Source organism: Bombus huntii, chromosome 13, assembly GCF_024542735.1.
Source record: "Bombus huntii isolate Logan2020A chromosome 13, iyBomHunt1.1, whole genome shotgun sequence".
Taxonomy (NCBI): domain Eukaryota; kingdom Metazoa; phylum Arthropoda; class Insecta; order Hymenoptera; family Apidae; genus Bombus; species Bombus huntii.
The window spans coordinates 4,770,662-4,792,255 of record NC_066250.1 but is presented as its reverse complement, the minus strand read 5'-3'; the positions used below and the strand labels follow the sequence as shown (position 1 = coordinate 4,792,255).

Sequence of the window (21,594 nt, the reverse complement as noted above, 5' to 3'; positions counted from 1 at the left end):
CACCTGCATAAGCATACAGCACAAATAGAAGCTTTTCCAGACGGAGTTCATAGAGAATGGATCTATCGTAGAAAGCTTGTAGATACTCAAACATAGTATTATCGAACTTATACAGAATTATAAGAAAATCATGTAATGGAACAGTCGGTTCACTGTTTCGGCAAATCTCCAATCAAATAATAAATTAGAAAATTCGATACTAAGAATTTCAAAATTTTTGACCACGAAAAATTCACATTTATTTGTACTCGTAAATTTCGTGGTGATGTCCAATTATATTCTCAATAATTTTATTGCATCTTATCTTGAATTCTTAGTTAGACATGGTGTTCCTTTTCACTGCCGTCAATGAGAATTATAGATTTTTAGTTCGATGACAAAGTATCTCAAATTGCACGCCAACTCGTATCATCAATCTTGAGGTCAGTGAATGAATAAACGAGTTGTTTGATATGCTAGGGATATGGTGTACAGTTTTTGGGAGGATAAGTCGTACGATATCCAGTCATGATTCCATTTTCCTATCTTTTTGCTTTGAAGATTGTAATATACGAAACGTAAAACATCTAATTAGTTTTTCTCCTCATCGATCTTTTTCTGCCTTTCGATACATTCCTATTATTATTACATTTCACACATCCCCTTTAGTTGTTCGAATATGAAAAACATAACTATTTCCCAGTAGAAGCTTTCAAGAGCAAAATTTCTCTAAAGTTTCATAGCTGATCGCAGACGATATGATTGGCCAAAAAATAGGCTAAAAAAAACTATTGGTATCTTTTTTCACTTCCCCAAAGTCACAGAGTTCCATTTAATCGATTGAGGGTAAAATACGGCGTCGATAAACGAAGAAATGGTCGAATTTGCCGTGGAAATGGATAATGATTCATCGGCTATTATCTGTCTCCCCTCCACGAGGGGAAAATTAATAAGAAGTAAACTGTAGAACACGCAGCACCATCAGTCTGCTTTCGTCGGTCGCAAGAGAAAGAAGGTCGCGGTTTACCGATATACTTTGTTTTGAATAGTTTCATTGACGGAAGAAGAGGAACACAAGTGAAATGTGTCGCTAAGGGCAAGTGATTTAAGCATGTACATATGTGTTATTCAAGTTTCATATAATTTATTGGAATGCACTTCGGATACTCTAGTGCAAGTTTCCAGTGTTTTGAAAGATTTGTTTTTTTCTTTTCCTTTCTCTAAGTGAACAGTTATTACCCTATTCGGAAGAATCGAAGAAAGACGGTTCTATGTTAAGAAATTATCCTTTGTTTTCACGATTCCTGGCTCTGTTGGAACACACTAAACACGGAGTAAGAAGTCTTCAGTAGCTACAACATAAATGTTTCCCATAATTTTTTACCTACAAATATAAAGGAAAAAAGGTTTAGGCGATACTGACTGTCATGAAGGACTCAAGGTTGACGGAGATAACGTAAATACTGGTAAATTCGATCGGTCTCATAGCGCGCCTCATTAACATCAAAAAAGCTCTCTTAACGTTGTTATTTAACGATGTCCAGTCGCTTCTGAATATCACATCAGAAAGTTCCAAACTCTGCACGGAAAATTATATCATTTTACTCAATTAGTTGTAAAATTTCCAGAAGGTGGGATTTCCTGTCAATGGACTGCGGATATTTATGTAAATTCATATTCTTGTGCATACAATTGGAGAAGTAGAGCTTCAGCACAGTTGTTTCACCTACGAAAAATTGTAATATTACAATATTTTTATATATTTGCCTATTTCTTTCCACGTTAAGCGCTTTCTATGCATTGATGGACCTTTAAATTTCTCATAATTGCATAAATATCCTTAGTCTAATTATGATACGAGCATTTTAGACTGGCAGGAAATGTGAAGTCTCTATACGTATACGTATACAAACGTATACGTGTGATGCGTACAGGAAATCCAACCTTAAGGTTTTATTACATTCTTCGTCGTAATGTTGAACCTTAAGCTTGACTTCATTCCCGAACCAACAGTAGTAAAATATCTGCATCAACGAGAAGTTCATAAAGAGGATCCTTCCTATGATGTTCGAATCCATTTCCATTTGTGTTATTTGATAAAGGTTGAAACAGATCATACACAGACTTGTATAGAATTGGAAAAACATGATTGTTCTAAATTCCTCGTTCACCATTTCGCTAAATCTGTAAGCTCGTAAATAAGAAAATGTTACAGTGAAGAAGTTATACAGGGTAGTTGGTAACTGGTGGTACAAGCGGAAAGGGGGCGATTCTACGCGAAAAAAGAAGTCGAAAATATAGAATAAAAATTTTTCGTTTGAGGCTATGTTTTCGAGAAAATCGACTTTGAATTTTCGCTCGGTACGCGTGCACTTTATCACGTCTCGTTATAACGGATCTCACTGTAGATCGTTGTCTCGATGGAAAAATAAAAAAAAAATTTTTTTATTCTATATTTTCGACTTCTTTTTTCGCGTAGAATCACCCCCTTTCCGCTTGTACCACCAGTTACCAACCTGTATATTTTATTTCTCTGCGAAGTTATCAAAAGAGAAATAAATCGGCAAACTGACTTGTATATCTGATTGTGATGACGAACACACAGCTTCACTGAGTAATTCTGGTTCGATTCGATGTTCTTTAGACGATGCTCTAGTATTTCGAATTGGCAGGTAATATGAATTAGTAGGCCACTGTACAGAGAATCAGTAGCGATGCATCCAAAGGAGCATATCGTCGTGAATAACGACTGATAAAGCAAAGTAAGCAGAAATGCAGATGCAGACGAATAGTCGTATGGTACCCATGTTCGATACGTTAGTTGTCTTTTCTTATACGTCAGAAGCGATTCCATAAATAGATAAAAATTACTAGTCATGAGTATCGTCATATAACCAAGTGTGTTCCAGCTAGAAGAAAAAAGAAAATAGAAAAATGCTTTCAGTCGAAGAAGCATTGTCGATCAATTGAAAGTAAGTTCATATTTAATGCAACAATCTATATTTTTGTAGGTAAATATATAGTTATCATACTACTAACACAATTTAACCTTAACATCGAAAATTATTTGTTGTATTAGGCAATATTATTAGACGACTTATTGCAGATGCATTTGTGTATTCGTTTAGGTTGTAGAGGATTGTAAATAATGGTTGTTGGAATAACGAAGTAACTCGTTGTTGAAATCGTCAAGTGTATTTAAAATAATAAATAAATAAATAAATACAGATAATTTCGTTAAGACGCTCGTACTAACAAATTCGCTAAGACAGTGTATAATCGCTAAAATACTCGCTGATTAGATCGCTGATAGATACTCGATAGATACTCGTAGATACTCGCAAATCCTGCAATTCTTACAATCGCGTCTGTTTATTTATACTGGTCGGGAGAGAGTCGGAAAATTCAATATCGTTTTTGTTCAATGGTTGCACGTAGCGGCGACATTGTTTTGCCCGGAGTTTATTTATTATTATATTGTGTGTATCCAATCGATATTGATACTCCGAGACAAAACAACAACATGATTGGAATTGTCTTCTAGCTCATGTGTTGCTACAAGGTCATCTAATCATATCTATATACATGATAGGAAGTTTTCATTTCAACAAACTTACTCGGTAACTTTGTCGAATCTCAACAAAATTTCGAATTCTTGTTGGTTCATTGGCAAAAGTGGCTCTTTCTGTAGAGTGTCGCGCAAACGTACGAAGCTTTCGCGATACATCAACATAACGGAGACCTTGATGGTTGTGAGGAACGATCCCATCGTCACGTGAAAATTATCACTGAAGTCGTCTATGTTTTCTACATTGTATATCATATCCATTATTAAACAAAGAAAGAAAGTATTCAAGACCAGGAGCGAGAATACCGTATAAATCTTGTACAAAAATTTTTTGCGGGGTGTTTTCCACGAAGGCGGTGGTAAACAGCCGCACAATGTGAACAATAAGAATGTCCATCGTAGTATATGCATGCTTGATGTCCAAACTTTTTATTACCACGCACTTCCTTTGTTTAACCGATCCTTATTTTGTTATAGTAACAGTGAAAGTAAGTATGCAGAGAAATTATCGAAAATGTAGAAAGAAGTGAGTTATACGCCACTCTCGAGCAGTTACTTCGACTCTTGTTCGAAGTTAGAAATGTAACTGACGACTGTAAAATCAATTCCCTCTTACTTCTTTCAACAGACTTATTTTCTACTGCAATTACCCTTCGCTGTACGTATCATTACTATAATAGTAGTGTGTGACACGATGCCATTGGATGCGTATCTACCGTTTAAAGAATAATGAATCAACCCTTCGTACTCTTACATATTTTTTTCATATCCCTCTTCATATTATCCTTTGTTGCGAGCTAATATAGCGTAAATATTCACCTTCGATAATGTTTCGTAAAATAGAACGAGCGAAGAATATTATCCACAAATTGGACGGAAGAATTTTTAGTTGAAAATGAAATATCGTCCACGTCTGCTTCTTCAACATATCACAAGGGATAAACGTGCAACATATTTTCTTCTACGATCAGGCAAGTATTTATGAGTTGGCATTTCATGGTGCAAAGTTTATTGTTACGTTCTCTACATGCATCGGTACATTTGCAGAACGTTGTCCACCGGAAGCATCGATACAAATAGTCTCAAAATCCACTGCACTTCTATTTCATGCCACCATTTAGTTCGTTGCAACGTGAATTCGGTATTTATAACGTCTACCTCGAATAAGGGAACCAAGCATCACTAGAGTAGCAGAAAGCTTTCAAAAAGTTGCAGTAGGACCGTCAGGTGTACAGATGCGTTTTTAAATTGTGTAGTTTACAAAGCTTGAAGATAAAATTTCAAACATTTTATTTGTATATTCCACAATTCGCGATATAAGAGGTACGTTAATTTGTTGATTAAATTCTGCATTTTTATTTCTCAGCCATGATCGTCATGAGTACATTAGTGAGAGTGTTGTATGACCGTGCACACACGGTAAAAAGGACACACACTTTTACAATAATTGTAGACAATTTACAATAATTAAACAGTCAGTAAAAATTGAATCACAGTAACAACGAAAATTCTTATTTACTCGTAGAGTTTGACAGAAGATTGTACGAAGAGTAAGTCATCTTCATGATCTATAATAAAGTACAAAGTTGTTAGAATCGCAATAATGATTTATAATTTACTGGTTAAAAGCATTGAAATTGTACTAACTGACACGAAAGATTGCGAAGATAAAACAACAACGTGACCGCTTGTCATTTTAACAGGTCTATCAGTTCTAATCAGGATCAGTAATAAACTTTTCATTACGTCAGTAGGTAGCATGGTCCAATCCATATCATAAATAGCATCGCGAACTTTGTTGCTCTAAAAATTACGTCGATCGTACGTAAATGAAAACATGTATCATAATTTGAGATCAAATCCATTTTGAATAATGATATATTAGCTACTAGTACTAATAAGTTAGTAAGTTACAAGTTACAGATCACAAAATACTTTTTTACAATTTTACAATTGTATACCACATGGAATAATCAGTTGACTTTTAATTCGTAAAATTTACATATACAACGTTATTTGTTTTACTACGAATCGTGCTTAGTTTTTTATTATAATACCGATAACTTGTAAGATCAAAAATTTTATTTGTAATATTAAATTCATTCTACACGAGAGCGCAAAAAATGAGAAAAAATCACTCTGTTCTTGTCCTTCTCGCGACATTAATTAATCACCGTACCATAATATTATCATTAGGCACAGAGTAAAAATCTCAAATAAAATCGTCGTTTCTGCTACTCCGTGCTATTGCACTCGAAGATACATGTAGCGATCAAATAGAAACGAAAAGCAGTGCCAACCTTCAACGTCACCTCGTTCCCAAACCAACAGTATAAATACACCTGCATAAGCATACAGCACAAATAGAAGCCGCTCCATAAGAAGTTCATACTGAACGGATCTACCTTGGAAAACTGATAAACACTCAGACATAGTACTATCGAACTTATGCAAAATTGTAAGAAAATCATGTACTGAAACACACTGTTTACTGTTTTAGCAAATCTGTAATCAAATAAAAAATTAGAAAATTCGGTACTAAGAATTTCAAAATCTATGATCACGAAAAATGCACATCTATTTGTACTCGTAAATTTCGTAGTGATGTCTAATTAAGTTCCCAATAATCTTATTGCATCTTATCTTGAATTCTTCGTTAGACATAGTGTTCCTTCTCGCTGACGTCAATGAGAATGATAGATTTCTAGCTCGATGACAAAATATCTCAAATTGCGTGCCGACTTGTATCATCAATCCTGCGATCAGTGTTTCGTTGGCCACGCTGGTATTTGCACAGATCAACAAACCAACTGTTTGATACACTAGGGATATCGTGTACACTTTTTGCGAGGATAAATCGTACGGCATCCAGTCGGACACTGGTAACTCTCTCATACTTATGAGTTTTTTGTATTGTCCCACGGTCGCAAAGAACACTGCCGATTCGTTCAGGATCTCGCAGTATATCGCCAGTTTTCTGTAACAAACTTGTAAGCAGTAATTCATGGCAAGATGATCGTGAGCCGCGTAAGTGTAGTCCACGAAGGAATATTGTAAAAAAGAAAACCTGGCATAATCATCGTTCTTTCGTTGGATGCGTTCTTCCTGATCGTCTCTCGCAATACAATTCTCGTTCAACAACATATTCATCACATTTATAATTTTTCCTCGCCGGACAAAGAGATTGGCTACTTTAAGGCAGACTCCTACCACAGAGACGCAGAGAGAAAATTTGTCGGTCATAGCCTCCAGGTTTTTGCTAGTAAACGAATCCACGCAAGAGCAGAACGTGAAGAAGTATAGTAGCAAAATCATGAACACCGAGTAAACGTTGTACAGACGATACTTGAGCGAAGTGTGTGGCCATTTAGCTGGTCTCCAGTAACCGCAGTAAGTGAGCAAAGCAAACGACAGAGGAAGTCTGTGCATCGTTTTGTTTCTTAGTTACCTCTGCCTATATTTTCTTAGAAAATCATCGACTAAAAACTAGTCGATGATATATACAAAAAATCTTGTTTAAAAATTTCTTTTTAAAAGATGAATATTTCGTCAAAAAAGGAAAAGAATATCGTTATGATTTTATTTTCCTATATTTTTGCCTGGAAGAATTTGATCGAAGCGTACAAAAATCTAATTGTGCGAATATCCTACTTTTAATTATACTTAACAAGCTTGATTATGTCAGTTACAAATTTTTATCAAAGCTGCTTGACTGTTACAGAATGAAAGAGCTTCCATCAAATGCGCGACTCTATTACCTGTCTTCTTTTCCACCGATCTTTTTTTGTCGACCAAGACATCTTTATTATTATTACATTACATACATCCCCTATGGTTATGCGATTACAGAAAAATCAATGAGATATTTCCCAGTTGGGGCTTTCACTTAGATAGAATCGCGATTAAGAGTAAAGTTTCTCTATAGTTCTATAACTGATGACAGTCTATATAATTGGCTAAAAAGTATTTATTTATTATAGGCATCTCCTGTCGTTTCCGGGAAGGCACAATGTTCCAACTAGTCGATCGAGGGCAAAGTACGGAGTCGAGAAACGAAGAAAGGGTCGAAATTGTCCTGGAAATAGATAATGATTCATCGGCTATTATCTGTCTCCCCTCAACGAAAATTAATAAAAAATAAACTTTAGAACACGAAGCACCATCAGTCTGCTTTCATCGGTCGCAAGGAACAGAAGGTTGCGGTTTACTCATTGTGAATAGTTTCATTGACGAAAAATGAGAGTCAAAAGAGAAAGTGATACAGGCACGTTAATCAAACGCATGGTATTCATGTTTCAAATAATTTATTGGAATGCACTCTAGATACTCTGTTGCACGTTTCGCGTGTTGTGTTCGATTTGCTTTTTTCTCTTCCTTTTTCTAAGTGGACAATTATTATTCTATTCGGAAGTATCGAAGGCAGACGGTTCTAAATTAAGAGAATTCCCGCATTTTCATGATTCCCGGCTCTGTTGGAAAACATTGAACGCTGAGTAAGAAGTCTTCAGAAGCTACAACATAAATGTTTCTAGCAATTTTCTATCGAAAAATGTAAAAGAAGAAAGGTTTAGACGATACTGACTGTCATGAAGGACTCAAGATTGACGGAGATGACGTAAATGCTGGTAAATTCGATCGGCCTCATAGCACGCTTCATTAACATCAAAAAAGCTTTCTTAACGTTGTTATTTAACGATGTCCAGTCAGTTCTGAATATCATATCAGAAAGTTCCAAACTCTGCACGGAAAATTATATCATTTTACTCAATTAGTTGTAAAATTTCCAGAAGGTGGGATTTCCTGTCAATGGACTGCGGATATTTATGTAAATTCATATTCTTGTGCATACAATTGGAGAAGTAGAGCTTCAACGCAGTTGTTTCACCTACGAAAAATTGTAATATTACAATATTTTTATATATTTGCCTATTTCTTTCCACGTTAAGCGCTTTCTATGCATTGATGGACCTTTAAATTTCCCATAATTGCATAAATATCCGTAGTCTAATTATAATACGAGCATTTTTGACTGACAGGAAATGCGAAGTCTCTATGTGAACGCTATTCACTTAAAAGAAAGTCATATCCAAACGTTTACGTCTAATGCATACAGGAAACCCGACCTTAAGGTTTTATTCTATTTTTCGTGGTAATAGCGAACCTTGAGTTTGACTTCATTGCTGAACCAACAGTAGTAAAATATCTGCATCAACGAGCAGGCCATGTAGAGAAGCGTTCCTACGAATCTCGAATCCATTTCGATTTGTGTTATTCGATAGAAATTGAAACAGATCGTAGACAGGCTTGTACAGAATTGAAAAAGCATGATCATTTTAAATTCCTCGTTCACCATTTCGCCAAATCTGTAAGCTCATAAATAAGAAAATGTTACAGTGAAGAAGTTATATATATTAATTCCTCTGTGAAGCTATCAAAAGAGAAATAAATCGGCAAACTGACTTGTAGATATGATCGTGATGATGAACACACAGCTTCACTGAATAATTCTGGTTCGATTCGATGTTCTTCAGACGATGCTCTAGTATTTCGAATTGGCAGTTAATATGTATCAACAGGCCACTGTACAGAGAGTCGCTAGCGACGCATCCAAAGGTGCATATCGTCGTGAATAACGACTGATAAAGGAAAGTAAGCAGATATGTAGATAACGACGAGTATTCGTATGGTATCCATGTTCGAAACGCTAGTTTTCGGTTCTTGAAATTTGCTAGAAGCGACACTACGAGTATAAAGAAATCAGAAATCACGAGCAGGGTCATGTAACCAAGTGTGTTCCAACTGGAAGAGAAATATAAATGAGAATAATACTTTTCGTCGATGAGAACTTGTCAATTAATTTAGACTACGATCTTGCTTAACGTTGGCACTTTATATTTTACTTCTCTTCTATTACTTTATTATATGTCATCGTAAAATGTACGTTCCATGTTTGTAGTTAAATATATAATTATTATATTACTAAAACAATTTACCGTCAATACGAAAAATTTATTTATCGTATATACATGTATGTAGACATATATTATAGAAATGAAACAGCAAATTACTTACTCGGTAATTTTCTCGAATTTCAACAGAATTTCGAACTCTTCTTCGTTCATTGGTAAAAATGGCTCCCTTTGAAGCGTATTGCACAAACGTAGGAAATTTGCTCGATATACCAGTATAGTGAAAAGCTTGATGCACGTGACAAACACCACCACTGTCACGGAGAAATTATCGCTGAAATCATCTGTGTTTTCTACGTTGCATATCATATCTAATATTTGAAAAAGCAAGAAACTATTGAGAACCAGGAATGAGAATACTGTATAAATTTCATACAGAAATTTTTGCAGAGGTGTCTTCCACGAAAGAGGCGGGTAACAGCCGCACAATGTGAACAACAAAAATGTCCATCGTAGTATATGCATCTTCCAATTGAAAATTTTCTATTATCAGGCACTTTTTCTATTTAATTGATTCTTACTTTACCAGAGTGACGCCAATGGCGAGCATGAAATAATTATCGAAAATGTAGAAAGAGAAACACTTGTACAACACCCTCGAGCAACTTTCGTTCGAAGTTCGAGAGTCACTGACGGTAGTAAAATATCAATATCCCTCTTACTTTCTCGGTATGACTTATTTTCTAACTGTTATTCTATAACTTACCCTTCGCTCATGCGTATCATTATTGTAATAATATGTTTGATCGTTAAAAGAATAATGAATCAACCCTTCATATCCGTACGTACTTTTTTATGCACCCCTTCATATTGTCTTCCGTTAGAAGCTGGTATAATGCAAATATTCATCATCGATAGAGTTTTTTAATACGGAAGGAACAGAGAATATTATCCATAAATTAAAAGCATTTTTAGTGAAAAGTGGGGTATCGTACACGTGTGCTTTTTCAACAGATGAGAAAGGAAAAACATCTAACATATTTACCTCTACGATCAGGCAAGTATTTCTGGGTATCTTTAGCAGTGTGTAATGTTTATTGCTATATAGTCCACTTGTATCGGTACATTTGTAGAACTTAGTCCTTTCGAAGAATCGAAAGAAATAACATCAAGATCCACAGTTATTCCACTTCGTGTCATCATTCAGTTCCTTGCAACATATTAAACAATGAGTACGAAGTTTTCGTTAGCTGTAATAAGAAAGCATGCACTTTTACATTTATTTTAGAATATTTTACCGTAAAGTTGGATGTCTTCTGTAGAATTTACAAACTATATTATTTTAATTTGCATATGCAATTACCTTACGTATTATTTGCTATGTTCCTTGTTTTATAAATCTAATATCAACCGTCACGGAAAAGCCGAGATTCAATGTTACCAGGTAGCCACTGGTAGATTCGATGGAATGCGTTGTACGTGTCATGATCACTAAGAGAATCTTCTTGTTTTTCGTCCAATTATCAAATATCATGGCAGGTATGTCAAGGCTCTGCAATGAAAAGATATTACACGAAACGTTTTATCAAAAATTTCTATACTTATCTGAGTCTCGTTTTATTTCGTTAATGAAACTCCAAATTTAACTTCGTCATTGAGTTGGTCCTGATTTTCCACGTTTATAATTATATCTACAATCTGAGTACACACGAGAAACAATATTTTATATTAATATTAAAATACCAATATTAAAAGCCACACGAACAACGCGTGTAAGTTGTACAAAGATTTTGTGATCGTTGATGTTCACGATTTCGATGGTAAGCAACCGGCGATTGAAAGAAGAATACGTGACCATTATAGCACGCGCACAATTATTTTCATGGGAATTTATCGGCTAAAAGTGACGTAAAATTTGTTGCGTGTCCAGTTTGATTTTACATCATCTCGAATTTATTTATTTTAAACGAGAATTTGGATGAAACGTAGAGATCGTACATACCAATTATTTCGTTAGAAAAGAAAAAATAAGCTATTTAGATTATTAAATTAAAATAAAATAGTTCTTGTTAATATGTGAAAACTCAAATTTTATAAATAACGAAGGAACGGTCTATACGGTAAAATTCTAAGCGTTTCCAATATCATTGACTATCCCAGAATATTGACAAGCTCCTGTATCCCGTTGATAGAACCTGTTATCGTTGATTGTAAATATATCCTGTGGTTTCGGGAGAATAATGTGTTATATATCATCAGATTTGTTAATAACACAACGATGAAAAATATGCTACAGTACCTCTGAAAACGTCGCAGTGATTTCGTTCTCTTTTTCCGATTTATAAATTTACTAGTTTTCTTCATACCGTGGACGGTGGTCAGTCGTTCCAAGCGTAGCTTCATTTTTATTTTTATTACGAACAGGAGGGCAAGGAAAAAAATGCATGTAGTTTTAATAACGCCATAATTCAGTTATTTCCATCTAACAATAAGCTTTATTAATGTGTGTGATAAAAGAAAGCATTTGTAATAGATCGCATGCGAGTGTTCGACATTTCGTATTATTCTCGGTTTAGACGAACATGATTCTTATTTTTCTGTATTGCTTTGTTGACTCAAATCATACGCCCAGCGGAATAACTCGATTGAGAAATTCAAATACAGAGTCTGTAATATTTCCAGTTGTTGTTCGTCGAATCGAATCTACTTCGAAATCGTTGAAAATTCTTAGTAAAATAGTGCGGAAGTTCGCGAAGATTCACTGTCGAAACCTGGTTCTTACTTAAGTGTTAGAAATGTATTATTCTTGCATACTATGTAATTTATATCGTTGTTTCAATGATTCGTTTTCATTTTCCTCTATTGTAATTCTTCCATTACGTGGCGAAGGAACTAAGACAACTTATTCTCCGCATGTGTTCTACTGCGATGACTTACTCTGTAGCAGCATGTTATACGTCGAGTAAGTGGTTTTTATCAACTGCGACAAACGGAGCATTTGATAAAACATAATTTTAATAAGTGTCGAGATAAGTTTGTTTTTGAAAAAAAGTACGTCACATTCATTCGAAAACGCTTGCAGTTTGTATTATCTTGCATTCGGCGTTTAACTTAAGATTACTGTCACGAATCGTTGCAGTACTTCTCCCTACGTATCTACTATTTCAAAGAATAAAAATTGGAAAATACGAAACATGGAAAGCGACAATTTTCTGAACTATATTTTTTTAAGAACGTCAGTTTATATGATTAATTTATTCCAACGAGCCATATTAATCTAAACACGTCAGAATTCTTTGTAATATTTTTCAAGCTTGTATCATTTTCCATTTATTTCAGGTATAAATTCAACACGTGGATAAAATTTGTATTGCTGTTAACAAATTTCCAAGCAATGGCCATCTATTTCAAAAGGTAGGATCTTTCGGATTCAACGAAAATGATATAAATAAATATAATACAATAGCTACGCCTAGTATTTTAGGCTCATATCTGTTTCACACTGCGAATTACTCAGTTTATTGAGTATTCGCATTAATCTAATTTTCCACTCACTGCTATAATGTATTTTTACATAGATACTGACACCCTTGAAAGATTCCAAGTTCATTGGTAAAATATAGGCGCTTGTAATCTCAACAGGCGTCAATGAACGTGCCATGATTACCACAAGCATTTTCTTGGCGTCGTTGCTCAAATTTGTCCAATCGCTATGATATATCATATTAGGAATATCGAGGCTCTGCAGAAATAAAAAGTCGACAGGTTTTTGGTTTACGAGAAACTCATATTACAGCCACATATGTACCTACCTTTAATTTCGCTACATCTCCGAACCAACAAAAGTAAAACGTTTGAAGTAAGGCGGAAAAAATAAACAGTACCGAGCCTATTAATTGCGAACCAGCGTTTGATTCTGTTACTCGATAAACGTTGAAGCATATGGCGGCTGCGCTTACCATAAATTGCACGCACATCATTTTGCTAAACAAATTATTTACCATTTCGGCGAATCTGCAATTATTGAAACAAATATTATTTAATTATTTTCTTTAATCGGAGATCACAGAGAAAGAAAGTGAGAAATCATATTCTCCGTTTCTTGACAGAAGAGCACTGTCAACATTCAAATAATCCTGCATTAGCAAAAGTATCGTTTTATGAGGTTTTGATGCTATTTGCTAGAAATTTTTCAATTCTCTTCGTAATTTCGAAAATATTGCCCGTTTTAGCATAAAAATTTTTGTCGTAAAATAAGAAACTAATAAAAATACAATTTATTTTCGTTTTCCTGTGATCTTCGATTATCATCGCTAGTTCGTTACTTTGTTTAAATAAAAGCACGAAGGAAACAAACCTGTATATTGCATTATGGTGCCGAACGCAGTGTTTTAACGATAGAATTTCATCTCCTCCGATATTGTGCAGGCGATTCACCAGTATCTCGAATTGACAACAGATTTGAAGCAACAGGCCGGCGAACAACGTGTCGAAAATACTGATACCGGCGGAGATGACCATTGAACCGACGAACTGGTAAATGAATGTCATAGAAAAAGTAAACCACGAGGAAGTGAAATCGAAAGGTAACCAGGCGCGAAACGCTAATTTTTTTAATTTGAAATCAGTCATCAATGTCGCTACTATTAAAGAAAGCACGCAGAATGCGTTTTGAATAGTATAAAACATTGCGATTTTCCTAAAAAAAAGAGGAAAAAATAATATTTTAAATAATTTCCTTACAACTATACATATTATAGCGAACAGAAAGAACTTACTCAATTAGATTGTCGTATTTCGCGTAAATTTCTACTTCCTCATTGTTCTCCGGCACAAAGGGCTTCTTCTTCAGTAGACCCAATATATTTATGATAGTTTTTCGCCCTAAGACTAAGCTGACAAATTTGCAACTCGTGATAAGTACCGTGACAGTCACGCTAAAATTCTCACTCAAATCGTCCTGCGTTTCCACGTTGTAGAAAATGTCCATGATTAGCGTGAGGGAGTAGCTCCACAAGTACATCGTCATGAAAACCGTATATAAATTATACAGAAAGCGTTTCGTCGGAGACTTCAACGTGGGCGGTAGAAAATATCCGCTGGCGATGAAAAGTTTGAATGTCCATCGTAGTACGTGCATTTTCAATATTTGCGGTATGATTTGTCTTACTTAAACTCCGCGTTAGGAAAGATCGAACGATCAAGTGCCTTCGAACAATTAGGTCTTATACTATCAGTCTTCACTAGCAGAATTTTTTTACAGTATATTTTAATTGATCAAAATAAAAAGGTATTTCCAATCAAATGTATCATCGAAGATGAGAATATGAAAATAAAGATGATCTTTGAAGTAAGTGTATCGTTCGAAGCATTAGATGCTACTAAGAACCGTAGGTAAACGAAATGTTTACGCTGCCTTAAATGGGATAGTTCCCTCTTGGAATTCACCCCCATGTAATTATCGTCATTATCGATGTTACCGCGCTGCGACGATGCAGGAAATTACATTTTTAAAAACCATCATTATAGAGTAGTCGTTTCCCCCTATTTTTCATTTTCAGCTTCCGTTTACTTCATTGGATTGAAATATACATGCTGTGGTGGCACTCAACGTCATAGCGTGTGTCATTTAACCGACAAGTTACATTCTAATTGATTCATTACCTTAAACTCGGCATCGTCCCGAGTAGTGTAGGTACATCCTTAGGTGATTACATCTTTAATGAAGACGTTTCCACTGTTTCTAACGTGCCATTATATTACTGCCCGTCAGCGTACTTTTTATAGCGAGCTTATACGCGTTTAGTTAGTTTTCAAGAATCGAACAAGGAAGACAACTTTTAATTATAGTTGCTTATAGGATAGGGAACCGGGAGTTTCAGTGCACGAAAGGGAGAATAGACTGAGGTAGGGTTATTTGTTTTAAGCTGTCCAATTTACCTTGCAATTTGGATATGAATAATTTTTGAGCGATTGATAATGAAAAATTTAACTCATTATTACATGTTTAATAAGTAGTGAAATACGTGTAAAGTGTTATATACATATGTAACACTTTTACTCATTAAAAAGATTAAGATGTAAGAAGGTTGTAGAACTAATGTCAACATTCAGTTATATGAAAGAGTCAATTGCCCATTTTTATGGCGATTAGAAAAGATAGAAGAACGAGAAATGATTTATTGATGTATTGAAGTATTGATGTGTGTATCGTAAAAGTAAAACATGTTTCATGTGAGTTTGGAGAAAGATGGTTCTTTGATTTGCTTTGTTGAAGCCAATCAAATGCAGAACAGGAAGTGTTTAGCAACCGAAGAAGCAGAATATTCGATAGAGAGATGATTACAACGGTAATTGCGAAACTATTTCTATGAAAATATTTCTTTTTAATGGAAATAGAATCGCGATCAGGTACGTCAAATACAGTGCAGTTCATTTTATTATATTTTTTCAGTAGTAGCATTTTCTATTTCTTTATAAGATCTAAAAATAACCACCTATTTCAAATATTATTGAATAGTGTTACAAGAATCGCAAAATACAATAAAATCATTTCCTCATCATTTGTTTGAACATAACATACCGACTGTTTGATACAGCAGAAAATCGTGTGGATATTATGGGAGAATAAATCGTGTGGTATCCAGTCGAACACTGGCAACTCCTTCATAGTTATCAGATTATTATAAAGTCCTACGATCGCATAAACGCTGCCGGTTCGTTCAGTATTTCGCAGTAGATTGCCAGGTTTCTGTAACAAACTAATAAGTAGCAACTCATGGTGAAAATAATCGTGTGTCGTGAAAATATAGTCCAGGAAGAAATATTATATCAAAGAAAACCTTGCATAATCATTGTCCTTCCGTTGGAAGCGCTATCTGGATCTCACTGGAATGTTTGAAATTTATTGTGTTTGCATGGTACATAATTTACTGCGCTGTTTCAATAACTCGTTTTCTATTGTCTCTATCCTAATTCTTCCATTGTGTGACGAAGGAACTAATACAACTTATTCTCCGCATGTGTTCTACTCTGATGACTGACTCTGCAGCAACATGTTGTACGCCGAGTAAGCAACTTTCATCAACTACGACAAACGGAAAACTTTATAAAACAAAACTTTCGTAAGCCGCAAAATAAGTATGTGTTTGGAAAAAGAATGTAACATTTGTCGTTAACATCAATGTATGTTATCTCGCATTCGGCAATTAACGTAAAATTATTTTGTAGAATATTTACAGTATTATTCTGTGTATCTATTATTTTGAGGACAAAAATTGGAAGAATTCTAATCGCGGGCTTTACACTATTGTCTTATTCCAATAAGCTATATTAATCTACGCGTACCAGAGTCTTTTGTAATATTTTTCGAATTGGTATCGTTTCTCATTATTTGAAGTTCAAAATTCAATATGTGGACTGAATTTTCATTGTTAATTGCAAATTTTCAAACAATGACCACCTATTACAAAGGATAGAATAGTTTGGAAGATTGACAGTCATATTTGAGTCAATTGTACAAAAATTATACAAAATTGGGGGAACTGACTTTTCCCAAATCGATGGCGAATTACTCAGTGTACCGAGTATTGTTTTTAATTTACGTTTGTGCAAATAATGTATTTCTATATAGATACTGACACCTTTGAAAGATTCCAAGTTCATGGGTAAAATATAGGCGCTTGTAATCTCAACAGGCGTCAATGAACGTGCCATGATTACCACAAGCATCTTCCTGGCGTCGTTGCTCAAATTTGGCCAATCGCTGTTATATACCATATTAGAAATATCCAGGCTCTGCAGAGATAAAAAGTCCACAAATCATTGATTTGCAAAGAAACGACAGCTCGTATTATATCTGCGTGTGTATTTATCTACCTTTACTTTCGCTACATCTCCGAACCAACAAAAGTAAAAGGTTTGAAATATGGCGGCAAACATGAACGAAGACCATCCTATTAATTGCGCAGTGTCTTCTATGTCTGTTAGTAGGTAAAGGGTAAAGCATATCGAGATTGCGCTTTCCACAAATTGCACGAACATTAATTTGTTAAAAAATTGGTTTACTATATCGGCGAACCTGAAATAATTGAGATAAGTGTTATTTCACAGTTTTCTTTAACTGAAGATTTTAGGCAAGAAAAGTAGCAAATCACGTTCCCCACTTTGTGACAGCTAAGCCGTGTTAAAATCCAGTATTGTCGATTAATCCCGCGGTATCAAAATTTCTTTTTATTCGTTTTTGAGACACGATATATATATATTTTTCAACCCCCTCCTTCATTTCTACAATTTTGTTATAGTATCAAAATATGGTTGATACCATTGGTTTTCTCGGAACATAACCAATTACGTCCTTGCACCTAACAGCTCTTCTGCTTAACTATTCTAAGTTAAAATATTTCTTTTTAGTCGTAAAATAGAAAATCAATAAAGATACAACTTAATTCGGTTTCTCCCGTAATCTTTAACTACATTCGTCACATCGTTAATTTGTTTAAATAGAAGCCCACAGGAAACAAACCTGAATATTTTATTATGATGCCAAACACAGTGTTTTATCGATTGAATTTCATTTCCTTCGATATTGTGCAAACGATAAACCAGCATCTCCAGTTGACAACATATGTGAAGCAATAGGCCGGCGAATAACGTGTCGAAAATACAGACACCATTGGATATGATCACTAAACCCACGAACTGATAGAGGAACGTCATAGAAAACGCAAACCACGAGGAGGTGATGTCGAAAGGAAACCAGGCGCGGAACATTAATTTTTTCGACTGAAAATCACCCATCAACGTCGTTCCTAATAAAGAAAACACACAAAATGTGACTTGGATCGTATAACCCACCGCGACTTTTCTAAAAAAAAAAGGAAAAAAATAATATTATAATAATTTCCTTACAATTATATATATTACAACGAACAGAAAGAACTTACTCTATTAGATTGTCGTATCTCGCGTGAATTTCTCCTTCCCCATTGTTCTCTGGCACAAACGGCTTGTTCTTGAGAAGATCCAACATATTTATGATAGTTTTTCGCCCTAAGACTAAGCTGACAAATTTGCAACCCGTGATAAGTATCGTGACAGATATGCTAAAATTGTCACGCAAGTCGTCCCGCGTTCTCGCGTTGAAGCAAATGTCCAGGATTAGCGTGAGGCAGTAGCTCCACAAGTACAACGTCACGAAGACCGTATATAAATTATAGAGAAAGCGTTTTGTCGGAGACTTCAACGTGGGCGGTAAAAAATATCCGCTGGCGATGAAAAGCTTCAATGTCCATCGTAGTACGTGCATTTTCAATATTTGCTGTGTAATTTGTCTTACTTACACTTCGTGTTAGGAAAGATCGAACGATCAAGTACCTTTCGCACGGTTAGGTTCTATAGTATCACTTTTCGCAATAATCACTAGCAGGATTTTTTTACGGTATATTTTAATTGTTCAGAAGAAGAATTATTCTTCTATTCTACTAAGAATTATTTCCAATCAAATGTAACATTGAACATGAGAATATGAAAATAAAGATTATCTTTGAAGTAAGTGTATCGTTCGAAGCATTAGATGCGACTAATAGCCGTAGGTAAACGAAATGTTTACGCTGCCTTAAATGGGATAGTTCCCTCTTGGAATTCACCCTCATGTAATTATCGTCATTATCGATGTTACCGCGCTGCGACGATGCAAGAAGTTACATTTTTAATAATCACTATTATAGAGTGGCCGTTTGTTTCTTTCTATTGTATTTCTGGCTTCTGTTTATTTCATTTGATTGAAATATAGATGCTGTGGTGGCACTAAACGACATAACGTGTGTCATTTAACCGACGAGTTACATTCTAATTGATTGATTACCTTGAACTCGGCATCGTCCCGAGTAGTGTAGGTACATCCTTGGGTGATTACATCTTTAATGAAGACGTTTCCACTGTTTCTAACGTGCAATTATATTACTGCCCGCTTGTGTACTTCTTATGGCGAGCTTATACGCGTTTAGTTACGTTTCAAGAGCTGAACAGAGATGACAACTTTTAATCGTGGGTGCTTACAGGATAGGAAACCGCGAGTTTCAGTGCAGGAGAGGGAGAATAGACTGAGGTAGGTTATTTGCTTTAAGCTATCCAATTTAGCTTGCAATTTGGTTATGAACAATTTTTGAACGATTGATAATCGAAAATTTAACTCATTGTTACATGCTTCATAAGTTAAATACGTGTATTGTGTATACGCGTATTGTATTATACAGGGTGGTTGATAATTGTTGGTACAAGCGGAAAGGGGGTGATCCTACGCGAAAAAAGAGGTCGAAAATATACAATAAAATTTTTTTTTAAATCTTCTTTGTTTTTTAAATTTTTCCATCGAGACAACGATCTACAGTGAGATCCGTTATAACGGGTCGTGATAAAGTGCACGCGTACCAAGCGAAAATTCAAAGTCGATTTTCTCGAAAAAAAGTCTCAAACGAAAAATTTTTATTGTATATTTTCGACTTCTTTTTTCGCGTAGAATCACCCCCTTTCCGCTTGTACCACCAGTTACCAACCATCCTGTATACATATGTAACACTTTTGCTCATTAAGAAGATTAAAAAATAAGAAGGTTGTTGAACTAATGTTAACATTCAGTTTTATGAAAAAGATGGCGATCAGAAAAGATAGAAAAATTAGAAATGATTTATTGATGTATTGATGTATTGATGTGTATGTCGTAAAAATAGAACATGCTTACTAAATTTCATGTGAGTTTAGAGAAAGATGGTCCTTTGATGTGCTGTGTTGAAGGAAATCATACGCAGAACAGGAAAGCTTTAGCAACCGAACATACAGAACATTCGATAGAGAGATGATTACAATAGTAATTGCGAAACTATTTCTATGAAAATATTTCTATTTAATGGAAATAAAATTGTGTTTGCCTTCTGAAAATATACTCCAAGAGATGTTCAGGTACGTCAAATATAGTACTCAAATATAGTGCATTTTTTTTTATTATGTCTTCTCCGTAGTATCATTTTCTATTTATTTAAGTTCTAAAAATAACCATCCATTTCAAATATTATTGGATAGTGTCGCAAGAATCGCGAAATATAATAAAATCATTTCCTAATCATTTGCTGGAACATATCAACATATACCAGGAATATCGTGTAGGGATTGTGTGAGAATAAATCGCACATCATCTAGTTGAACGCCGGTATTTCCTTCATAGTTAACATATCGTTATATAGACTCACGATCGCAAAAACGCCGCCGATTCGTTCAGGTTTATTAAAAAAAAATAGGAAGTTCTCACGATATATCAGTAAAATGAAAATGAAAACTTTGGGGGTTGTGGAGACACAGTATCACCGTCACGGGAATATTATCGCTGAAATCTTCCATGTTTTTCTACATTGTATATTAGATCTAATATTTGAATAAATTATTCAACAGCAACTAAACTATTCAGGAACAGGAATGGCAATACTGTATAAATGTTGTACAAAAATTTTTTGAGGGGTATTTTTCACGAAGGGGGTGGAAAGCAGCCACATAATGAGAGCAGCAAAAATGTTCACCGCATTATATGTATCGTTGAAGTGACAATTTTTTATTATCACGTACTTTTTTATTTAATTGACTCTTACTTTATTATACTAATAGGTATAGTAATTGTATAAAGAAATGATCGAAAATGTAGAAAGAACAGGCCTATACACCACTTTTGTGCAGCTTCTGTTCGAAGTTTGAAACGTGACTGACGATTGTAAAGTATCAATTCCCTCTTACTTCCTTCGATAGACTTATTTTCTACTGCAACTTACCCTTTGCTGATACGTATTGTTATTGTAAAAGTACCGTGTTACACGGTGTCATCGTATGTATAATTACTGTTGAAATAATAATGGATCGTCCGCGTCCCTTCAAATTATCCTCTGTTGCGAGCTGACGCGATGCAAATATTTACCTCCGATAGTGTTTCATAAAACGGAACGACCGGGAGATAGTTTCCATAAACTGGTTGAGAGAATTTTTACTGAAAAGTGGAGCATCGTACGCGTATGCTTTTCCAATAGGTGAGAAAGGACCAACGTCTAACGTATTTTCCTCTATGATCAGGCAAGTATTTATGGATTAGCATTTCAC

The 21,594-nt window shown here is 34.9% G+C and overlaps 4 protein-coding genes across 4 annotated transcripts; all 4 read right to left on the bottom strand.

Annotated features, from left to right (window-relative positions):
• Positions 1-840: 840 nt before the first annotated feature.
• Positions 841-7,002, bottom strand: LOC126872283 (odorant receptor Or1-like). Its single transcript, XM_050632012.1, has 4 exons — positions 6,135-7,002; positions 5,848-6,052; positions 5,195-5,350; positions 841-1,331 (listed from the first exon to the last, which is right to left on the bottom strand). Exons 1-4 carry the CDS (start codon positions 6,974-6,976, stop codon positions 1,275-1,277), a joined length of 1,260 nt encoding a protein of 419 aa, XP_050487969.1. The 5' UTR covers positions 6,977-7,002; the 3' UTR covers positions 841-1,274.
• On the bottom strand, positions 7,003-12,842 carry LOC126872282 (odorant receptor 94b-like). The gene is made up of 5 exons (XM_050632010.1): positions 9,620-12,842; positions 9,008-9,346; positions 8,709-8,910; positions 8,130-8,285; positions 7,003-8,058 (listed from the first exon to the last, which is right to left on the bottom strand). The coding sequence occupies exons 1-5, from the start codon at positions 9,979-9,981 to the stop codon at positions 8,002-8,004; spliced, it is 1,116 nt and encodes a 371-aa protein (XP_050487967.1). The 5' UTR covers positions 9,982-12,842; the 3' UTR covers positions 7,003-8,001.
• Positions 12,843-12,853: 11 nt separating this feature from the next.
• LOC126872263 (odorant receptor 46a-like) lies at positions 12,854-14,692 on the bottom strand. Its single transcript, XM_050631986.1, has 4 exons — positions 14,235-14,692; positions 13,814-14,155; positions 13,269-13,470; positions 12,854-13,198 (listed from the first exon to the last, which is right to left on the bottom strand). Exons 1-4 carry the CDS (start codon positions 14,594-14,596, stop codon positions 12,929-12,931), a joined length of 1,176 nt encoding a protein of 391 aa, XP_050487943.1. The 5' UTR covers positions 14,597-14,692; the 3' UTR covers positions 12,854-12,928.
• A 1,791-nt stretch (positions 14,693-16,483) lies between these two features.
• LOC126872611 (odorant receptor Or1-like) lies at positions 16,484-18,487 on the bottom strand. Its single transcript, XM_050632717.1, has 5 exons — positions 18,402-18,487; positions 17,981-18,322; positions 17,335-17,536; positions 17,098-17,253; positions 16,484-16,543 (listed from the first exon to the last, which is right to left on the bottom strand). Exons 1-5 carry the CDS (start codon positions 18,485-18,487, stop codon positions 16,484-16,486), a joined length of 846 nt encoding a protein of 281 aa, XP_050488674.1.
• Positions 18,488-21,594: the final 3,107 nt, after the last annotated feature.